Source organism: Galeopterus variegatus, unplaced genomic scaffold (genome assembly GCF_000696425.1).
Source record: "Galeopterus variegatus unplaced genomic scaffold, G_variegatus-3.0.2 Scaffold2722, whole genome shotgun sequence".
In the NCBI taxonomy this organism is placed as follows: domain Eukaryota; kingdom Metazoa; phylum Chordata; class Mammalia; order Dermoptera; family Cynocephalidae; genus Galeopterus; species Galeopterus variegatus.
Window position 1 is genome coordinate 24,461 of NW_007728833.1, and position 10,404 is coordinate 34,864.

The 10,404-nt window shown below is 39.1% G+C and overlaps 1 protein-coding gene across 1 annotated transcript in view; it reads left to right on the plus strand.

The window, feature by feature from the left end:
* The window catches only part of LOC103598729 (ATP-binding cassette sub-family A member 13-like), a gene marked incomplete at its 3' end in the record, with an annotated part of 258,136 nt that overhangs the window by 6,305 nt on the left and 241,427 nt on the right, over positions 1-10,404 (plus strand). Inside the window, exons 4-7 of the mRNA XM_008582776.1 lie at positions 110-179; positions 1,811-1,942; positions 8,095-8,229; positions 9,318-9,498. Of these exons, the coding sequence (XP_008580998.1) occupies positions 110-179; positions 1,811-1,942; positions 8,095-8,229; positions 9,318-9,498 (518 nt within the window). The remainder of the gene's footprint in view (positions 1-109; positions 180-1,810; positions 1,943-8,094; positions 8,230-9,317; positions 9,499-10,404) is intronic.

Below are 10,404 nucleotides of genomic sequence, written 5' to 3' on the forward strand. Positions count from 1 at the left end.
TGGAAGACATCTAGGCTTCTCTTTCTGAATTTACTGCTCTGGATTTTCCGTGGTCCCAATCAAACACTAACGTGATGTTTTTCCCCTCACTCCATCCATGTGTGGGCAGTGCTTGCTCTCAACAACCGCCTTTGGACAAGGAGTATTTTTTATTACATTCCTGGAAGGACAAGAGGCAGGTAAGAGGATACATTTTTAAAAAGTGACTCTCAATGATTCAGATTTCTGAAATTTCATAGTTGTGTTGCAAGTGATACAGTAGAAAGTCTTCCTTAAGAAGTGGAACATTTGGCATGAGATCCTGATGTTTGGTTTCTCTGAAGAAAACTCCTCCACCATCTAGTTGCCCTAGTTCTGAGAACAATGAAGAAAAATCATGGCATCCAGGTCAGCCACCCAGCCAATGCTTGGGTCTTGCCTATACCACCTCTGATGTGTGGTGAGCTTAGTGACCCTCCAAATTCTTCCGAGAATGGGGTGCGCATGCTCATCTGTTAGAATGTTATTGAATTGGGATCTGTCTTCCTGGATTCTTTACCCACTTTTCTAGTTCCCTCTTTCTGGTTCCCTCTTTCTAATGATAGCTGTCCACATATTTGCCACCTCTTACCTTTACCTCCAGATTTTCTGGATCCTTTCTGACAATCAAGATCCAGAAATAGGTCTAACTAGCATAGAATAGAGCACAATTATCTCCACTATTTTAAAATATATTTTTATCTCTGAATGATTTTTAAAAAATTCGTTGGCAGCATTTTTCACTTATAGTGAGATTTTGGCAACTAAAATTCTAAACCAAACCAGACATATATTTCTTAGATGTTTATATGGCTTGGGGGGGTGAAGGTTTTTCTAAGGACATACAGGCAAAACACACCCCTAAGTAAAACTTAGTCTGTCTTAGCAAGACATGTTAACATGTCCTTTAACAAGTGAGTAATCCTGAATTTCTCCTGTATTCTTCAAACTTATCTTTAAAGTAAATCAAATAAAGAAGATATAGAAGAAAATGGTCAAAATATTGAATATTTTGGTTCCAAATTCTAGGTATACAGTGATTAAAACATGTATTTTATTTTGGAAAATTTAAAAAGGGGAATACTTTTCTTAAACAAATTATATTTTAATGCAGCAATAGTTAGAAACATATTATAAGAAAATAATGATACTTTCCCAACCCAGATTTTTTTTCCAGCCCAGATCTTATATATTTTATTTATGTGTTTTCTTTCTTTTTTTTTTTTTTTCGTCCTTTTTTGGAGACCGGCTGCACCACACTCAGCCAGTGAGTGCTGTGAGCACACCGGTCATCCCTATATAGGATCTGAACCCGCAGCGGGACCGCTGCTGCGCTCCCAGCACCGCACTCTCCCGAGTGCGCCACGGGCTTGGCCCAATTTTTATGTGTTTTCTAATAGCACAGAGAATTACACAATTTAGAGTTTTGGTTCTCAAGGACTCTGTTACCTTTTTCCTTTTTTTTTTTTTAAACATGCCTATTTTTCTAAATTGAAAAAATTTTTAATTGCATAAATAAAACTAGATATAAGTAAAGTGACCTTTAAAAAATTTTAAATGTTAGATATTAAAACTTTGTTAATGGTCACCCCACCTGATAAGATTGAAGTAGATGTAAGTTTACACAAGCTAACATTTCATTTGGAGGGTTATGGCCAGTGGTGTTGACCTTCCTTTTGTTTTTGCTGCATTCAGCTTTACTTGAGCTTCCAGAGTGAATGAATTCATCTTACCAAAATCTACAGTAAAAGAGGATGTGCAGCTCTAACTCTGACCTTTTCCTTCCTGCCAGGGATTCAGTGGAGTAATATGTACCAGGCTCTGGAACAAGGGGGCATGACATTTGGCTGGGTTTGCTGGATGATTCTGTTTGATTCAAGCCTTTATTTTTTCTGTGGATGGTACTTCAGAAACTTAATTCCTGGTAAGAATTCTGCACTTCGTTGGATAACAAAATAAACATAAAAACAGTTTGAACCAACAAATATGCATATAAGAATAATTATGTATTCTTTTAGGAAGGTACTGGAAGGGGAAATATTAGGACATATTTTAAAAAGATCTGTGCATTTTTGAGAAAACATGGTGCTTCTGCATCCCGAGTGAAAGGTCAAAGGCCATATGATGGGCTAGGCAGGTTGGAATGTGGGATGAAAAACTACGAAGCCCACCAAGCAGCCCCCCAAAAAGTGGGCACCTGTCAACTACCCAGCAAAGATTTTGGTTCCCAGGATCGCGTCTTTGAGGAAGGTAGGCATGAAGGGGAGAGGGTGAGAGAGTCTGGGGGTCCATGGTGCTGGTGGTCCCTGGACACCAAGAGGTAAGGCCAGGGGTTCAGGGTCAGACTCAGGCAGAGAGTCAGGCAGTGCAGAAGCAAAGGGACCAAGCTGTCAGCCAGCAGCAGGCCAGCAGGTGTTAGAACCTGCAGGGGAGCCACACGTGGGCAACCGGACTGGGTAGGCTGGGGCCTGGGGCTGCTTCCAGACCAGAGTTGTCAGGGGTATCATGGGCGTGGGGTTTCTGCAGACGTGGCACACCTTTTCTCTGGTGGGTCAGGCGTACACTGGAGCCTGGAGAATGAATACAGCAATTTCAGTGAGGGCCACCAAGGGTGGTGGATTTTCCCTGCTGTGTTAGGAGGGAAAGAGGCATGCATACGTCTACATTTTTGGTTCAGACCAAAAAGAGACAAAATGTCACTTTAAAAATTTTTTATTTTATCTTATTTTTTAGAAATAGCATTTTGATGATATTGTATTTTCTTGCTGAAATTACTTATGACTCTAGCTGTATACTTTTCAAAGCAACTGGCATCTGACCTTTAAAATTAAAAACTAAAAAGATTCTAATCGTGGGCAAAAGAAAATGGAGAGATACAAAACAACAGCAGCAACAGCAATGAAAACCAAACACCAACCAGTTCCTTCTGTTTGTGAAACACATTCCAGACTTGGAGAGCACAAGCATTGCTTAAGGATAGGTACACATATACATAATATAGATCATTGCAAAGATTATTTTACATAAAAATAGGAAAGTATGGCCTCTAAGAGGTAGATAGAAGGCATAAATGTAATATTTATTTTGGAAAAACTTAGATTGCATCATCTGGGTACTTTGAATAAAATTCAGGAAAAGGTGGATTCTAGGAGACAAGAGATTTTAAAAAGATGAGCTGAGAAGGCCAAGGTTTCAAGGGAACTGGATGAGGAGCAGTGGGATGTTGAAAGGAAGCTGAGGAATACCAGGAAGGGAAGTCCTATTCCTTGAGGAGCGGGGTCTCGAGGAACAGAGGCACAACAGAACCGCCATTTGCCAAGGAGGAGAAAATCCTCTATTTGCAGGGTAAGCACTAACTGCATAACATCCAAAATTAATAGGAACCCATATCTAGATATAAACAGTGGATGTCTTAAACTCCAAGGACAGAGAAAAGAATCCTATAGGCACGAAGGATTGGCTGCCCAAAAAGGCTGCCCTCGGCAATGTTGAGATGAAGATAAAACATGTGCAGGGACCCAGGATGATGTGCTCTTCCCTCCACCATCAGCACCTGAGGCGTGAGGATCCAGGGCAATATTTTTATATATTATGGTAAAGCAAGGAACTCTGGATACTTAGCTGGGGTTTCCCCCAATTTCCGCCATGGAATTCTATTCAGTTGACCAAAGTTCTATAAAAGCAAATCCTTCTGCCCAGACTAGAGACAGAGAAGCGAGCTGAGTCAGGCCGGAGCAGAGCTGCTTCAACAGGCCTTCTGGGCATTTTCAGTGAGGGGGCCCCTGGTCCAGCTCCAGCAGAGCAAGATCCAGGAAAAAGAAAAATGGAGAGAGACAGAGAAAGAGTGACAGAGAGTAAGAGTCAGGGAGATAGAGACAGAGAGATAGACAGAGAGAAAAAGACAGTGACAGAAAGAGGGAGATAGAGAGAGACAGAAAAAGACAGTGAGATACACAGGGAGAGGGAGAGAAAAAGAGAAAGAGACAGAGAGACAGAGAGATAGGTAGACAAAGATAGACAGGAGATGGACAGACAGACAGGCAAAGATAGAAAGAGAGAGAGGAATAGAGAACAAAAGAATAGAGAGACAGAGAGACAAAGACAAAGGGCAGACAGAGACAGAAAGAGTCAGAAGAAGAGAGAACCGGTCAGAGAAAACTGTCATGTTCCAGCTCTGTAGCTTTTGGAGCATGACTGAGTGACATTTGAATGAAATGGAGCAGTAGCTGTAGTTGGCAAGGGAAGTGGGCTTTCAGGTGTGATCATTATTATTATAGTTATTATTATTTAAGATGGGTGGCCTAGCTGCTGTGTGCTGGAAAGGATGATCCAGTCTCTGTAAAAGCAAGAGGGAGGAGGACTGGGATGGCATCCCGAGTAGGTGACAAGAGGAGGGAGGGGCAGTACACCCAGAGGGGCACTAGTCCAGCTACGGAGAGCTGTCCTTCCTGACGGGTGCCGGGAAGCTGGCTCCTGGTGGCATCTGTGGTCACACCGCAGCAGGAGGGTGTGCTTTGGGGTGATGGGGGCTGAGGCTGAGGACAGGCAGGCATTGTCTCTCTTATTCTGAGCTCAGAGTGGCCCTGGAGGTGCCCATGGTGGATGTGAAGTTTGACGTGGAGATGAAAACTATAGCCACAGAGAACACAAAACAAAACAAATCAGAGATATCGAAAAGAAGACACAAAACCATCACTACTTGTAGCTATTTTGAGAGAATCAACTGAAAAAATGGTGAACCAATCAGATGACTGATCACAGATAAACATACACAAAAATCAATGGCATTGCTGCGTGTCAGCAATAGCGTGTGTAATGGGGAGGAAATTTCATTTTCAATAGCAGTAAGATAAAGTATCTCAGTATGAATCTGATGAAAAAATTATATATATCAAATGAAAAAATTAAAAAATGTTGATTAGCATAAAATAGATTTGAGTAAATGGAAAGGGAGACCATACTCCTAAATGGGAATATTCATTATTTTAAGTATGTTGATTTTCTCCAGATTAATGTATAAATTTCTATAATTTTAAATTATGTAACACTTAATATGTAAAATTATGTTAATGTAATATGGTCAGACTCTCATAAATCATTTAAATAACAAATGCCAAAAAAGAATTTGTTTTTAATTGATGAAATGTTTCTAAAGGATAGCTAGAAATATAAATTAATGATATTGTCCAAGAATTATTGAAAGTAATAGGGAGACTGGTGGGTGCTAAATATATAAAAACCTCACTATAAATTTACAAGGATTAAATCATGTAATAATAAATAGAGCAAATGATCAGATTAGAGAGTTCAGACCAATCCAAGTATATATAACAACTTACTCTGTGTTAAGTTGGCATTTTTAATCAATGGGATGAATACATAATTCTATCAGTTTATTTGGAAGAAAAAAGTTAAATTCATTCATAAATTCATCAGAAATAAATATCATTAAAAATACTTAAGAAATAGGAAATATATGATTTTAGAGGTGGGAAGGCCTTTTAAAACATAACGCCAAAGACACAAATAATACAAATCAATAGCATTTCTTTTGTAAGAATTCAAATCAATATTTCGAAATATCAAATAAATAAAATTATAGGGCAGTTTACAAACATTAAAACTAATGTCTATATGAAAGAAAAAGTTAAAATTCTCAAATCAAACTAAAAAAGAACATATCTCAATAGAAATACCAAGAAACAGCTCGAACAAGTCATTCATTAAAAAAGTTTCTATTTAATAAACTTGGGAAAAGTTTTAATGTAATATGAGAGCATAGTATTGCAAATATACAGAAATTTTTTCCTTCTCCAATGAGCAAATATGATAAAAATAATTAATGTTTATTGCAACTATTATAGGGTGTAGAATTTGTAATAGGTATAAAAAATTCTTAAAATGTTTATTCTCTGACACAAAAATTTAAAAAACTGACCATAAAAATGTAAAATATATGCACATAAAAAATCTGGCAAACCTATATTTTTAAAAATAGCAAACTGATTAGGTAACTTCTGTTACATATACATAGTTTGGACTATTGTGAAATAGCATTCAACTATTGAATTCTATTTTACAGGAATATATACTGATGTGGAATAAAGTAGATTACATGCTGCCGTGGGACCACAGCTGTCTGTGAAACAAGGCATACAGCATAACAATATTCCATTTAATTAAAAAACATGCACAATTTGGTCCATGTGCCAACTTATTGCGGTTTATGTGGAATTATGTGTCATGTTTTTTCTGTTTTCAATTTCTTTGCATTAAATATGTTGAATATGTATTTCTTTTGTAATTCAAGCAAACTACGAAAATTAACTATGTTTTATATTTTTCAAAATGCCAAATAATTTAATAAAAGAAAAAGAAGCCAAAATATTTTGGAGGGGGACAGTGGTGCACACAAGGACATAGCAGGATGAGACACGGTTTGGGAGCAAACTAGCATTAACATTGGCTGGAAAAATTTAATTTGGTAGGTTCGGTGATGAATGACCTTTTCTTTCCACTCTTCCTTAAGAAGAGATGTGAGAGGTTTGGTTTCTGTTCTTCCTGGACTGAAGGAACAGAACTGTAAGTAAAATGTGGGTGTGTCTGTTATAGGCATAAATGTGGAGGCAGTTTTCCTTTCTGCCTCCCTCCCTCTTTCTCTTTTTTTTCTTTCTCTTTCTTTTCTTCTTTTTTTTTAAAGAATGCAGTATAAGACCTACCCTCCTAGCCAATTTTTAAGTGTACAGTACAATATTGTTAGCTGTAGGCATAGTGTTGTTCAGTGGATCTCTGGGACTTGTTTGTCTTGTAGAGCTGAAACTTTGTGCTCTTGGACTAACATCTCATTTCCCCATCTCCCCAGCTCCTGGCAATTGCCATTCCTCTCTCTGCTTTTATGAATTTGACTATCTTAGATTCCTAATATAAGTGGTATCATGTAATATTTGTCTTTTTGTGTCTGGCCTGTTTCACTTAATGTCCTCCAGTTTCATCCATGTTGTCAGTGGGGTTGGCTTCTCCTGAGACTTTTCTCCTTGGCTTGCACGTGGAGTCTTCTCCCTATGTCCTCACGTGTCCATCCCTCTGTGGGTATCTGTGTCCTAATCTCCTTTTGACACCAGTCATATTGGAGTAGGACTCACCCTTCTGACTTTATTTTGCCTTCACTACCTCTTTAACGACCATATCTCCAAGTACAGTCACATTCTGAAGTAATGGGGTTAGGACTTCAACATATGAATTTGGGAGAGCTCATCTCAGCCCATAGCCAGTGGTCAACACTAAACCTGCTGGTAGCTGCCCTCCCTTCACTTTCGGAAGGTGGTGTGTCCATGCACTTTCCTATGAGAATATCTCTTCGAATCTTCTGACTGAAATGTGTGGGGCTTGCGTCTCTCTCTTTTGCTGGATTGTCAAAGTGCTAAAGTAGGATTTTTTTATTCCCTTCACTTGTACAATTTAGGCCTTTAAGTAAGGTGCGTCCAGTAAGAAACTTAAACTAGGATGGGTGTGTTCAGAAAATTGGGAAGAGTTAATAATTATATCCCCTTTACTCTGAAATCAATTTGGAAAATACATTTGAAGCATGCTGATATGTTTCTTAGGGAATGTTAGCATTATGAATTATTCTACTTTGTGCAACTTTTAATTGATTCATTCTTTCATGCACTCGCCTCTGCTCTTTCTCATGTCTAGTAATCCTGCAAACATCAAAGACAGACCAAGAAAGAATAGCAGCAAAATAGAGAGGTCATGGGCCAGGGACGAGACTTTACCTGGAGAATGTTCAGTAATTATTCAAACAATGTTTATTGAAAACTGACTCAAAGCCCTTTTGGGAAAGTAGATGGGAGAGGGCCCTGGCAGATGGCCCTGGTCAGTCCAAGAGGGCGTGTAGGACCTGCTTTGGGGCTAATGCACCATCCCTCAGGGTGTCACTGGTTTATATGTGGGATGTGTACTGAAAATATTAACATGCAATACCATTTTATATTAATTAGGTAAGATATTCTATTACACAGTCTCCATATAAAGAGATACATAATTAACCTGATTTAATCATATCCCATTTTCTAGGAACTTTTGGTTTAAGGAAACCATGGTATTTCCCCTTCACTGCTTTGTATTGGGAGAGTGTGAGCGGCGTGCTGGAGAAATGGCAGCGCCCTCTCGGTTCCAGTCTGTTCTTCAGTGAGGACTTTGGCAATAAAGGTTTGTAAGGAGCAGCACTACTGGATGCGTGTTTTCTCCCTCTGGTCAGTTTTGACTTTTGTTTTCCATTTCTTCCTGAGCCTTTGTAACTGTGCGCTGATTCCTGGAGACTTGCTTTCAGGCTGTCCTGGGCTTGGAAACAGTGGCAGGACCAAGCTGTAAGGCAGCATCCCTGGTGATATTTATTCAGTGAAGCCAGGAGCCCCAGGAGCCCCAGAATGTTCATGTTACCTGTGATTTAGAGTCCTCTTCTCTGTGTATTGTGTGCATTTGTGAATGCATTATAATACACAAAATTGAAGCTTTAGTTCAAAAATGAATGTGTGTAAAAAAAAACAAAAAACAAAAACAAAGGTGGGCAACTACCAGGTTTAATGAACTTTAAAATGTTTCATGTGTTTTCACACCTGCCAGCATATTCAGTGCTTCTGTGAAAGAGAATATCACTACCACTTAAAATGGGTAATATGATTCTCAGAAGATGGGGCAAGACTGTCCCTATCCCTATACATTCAGTCACAGCCCATTCCTGTGGACACAGGCACACGGGTGCTTCCACAAAAGGACAACTTCAGAAGGGATCTCCATGTAAACAGATGTGCCACCCAGAGATAAACAAGCTCCCATTCTGGTGGTTTTATACTATGAGTCAATATTAGTAAGTAAATATTTTTCTTATTAAAAAAGTAAAATATAAATCTTTTAGGAAATTTGGAAGATACCAGCCAGCACCTATCAACTCTCCCCTCCTCAGAATACCATTTCTTATGGGCATTTTGGTGTGTAACTAACCTGCCTGTTGCTTTTTCTTTGTACATAAACACATACATGTGTGTGTCTTTATTTTTATTTTTTGTACAAAATGGTTATCATAAGGGTTCAAAACTTTGTGAAATCAGCAATTTCACTTAATTTTTACCATAATATGATTTGCTCCTTGCTGTTGGTAAAGAAAGATTTTTTAGTTGCTTTACATGTTTCACAGAGCTAGAATTCAGTTGCAAAGGAGGACACTGAATTGATACAAGCAAACATTATTTTCAGGGCTTTTGAAGCACTCTCATGATGAATTTGCATCTTCCTCACAGGGCCATCACCACAGAACAAGGAAGGGGAACTGGAAGGAGGCCCCCCGGGAGTCTCCTTGGTGGCTGTGACCAAGGAGTACCAGGGCCACAAGGTGGCCATCCAAGACCTCACCCTCACCTTCCACAGAGACCAGATCACCGCACTGCTGGGCACAAATGGCGCTGGGAAAACCACCATCATGTGTGTTCCCTTTTACCTTCATAAAACACTGGCATTTGGTTATATCAGCTTACCTGTGAGACAGAAGGTTTAGGTTTGATTTCTTTTCTTTTCTTTCTTTCTTTCCTTTTTTTCTTTTTAAATTTATTTAATTATTTTTTTAATTTTTTTTCCCTTTTTGTCTTTTTTCGTGACCAGTAACGGGATTGCAACCCTCGGTGCTGCGCCCGTACCGCGACCGGCAACGGGATCGCAACCCTCGGTGTCGCACCCGCACCACGCTTAACCAGTGAGCGGACCAGTCACTATATGGGATCCGAACCCTCGGCGGGAGCGCTGTGGCGCTCTCAAGCACCGCACTCTACTGAGTGCGCCACCGGGCCAGCCCGTTTTTTTTAAAATTTTGAGCCTCAGTACAAAGTTTAGAGATTCAGGAAAAAGACAGGTCCTTCTGGCCAGAGGGGTGCTGTGTCCTCTACCACAATTCCATTTTAGGCCTGGAGTAGAGTTCAAGGCATAGGGCGGATGGATTTTTCTTTTTTAATCTTTAATTCTTCATTTATTTTTTACAAATAATTCACTATGTTTTACTTTGGTCTTTGAAAGTCCTTTGACACATTTAGTTCTTGTCCTACTAAGTGTAATGTTGTTTGTGTATCTATAAGAAAATGAATATCAGAAAGTTATTTTCAGATTTTTTAAACACCTATTTTTTTTCATGTTCTTTTTGTGTTATTGTTATCTTGTTGAGGCTCATGTTCTTTTCGTGTGATAGTTATCTTGTTGAGGCTTGATTTTTAGTTTATGATCCAATGGCTCAGGAGTTGATTAAGAATTCAGTCATGGGATCCCGGAGAAATAACAAATTCAAACATTCATGGCCTTGAGCTGGGTGTGGAACTGGTGGTTTTGCTCAAAAAAGATATT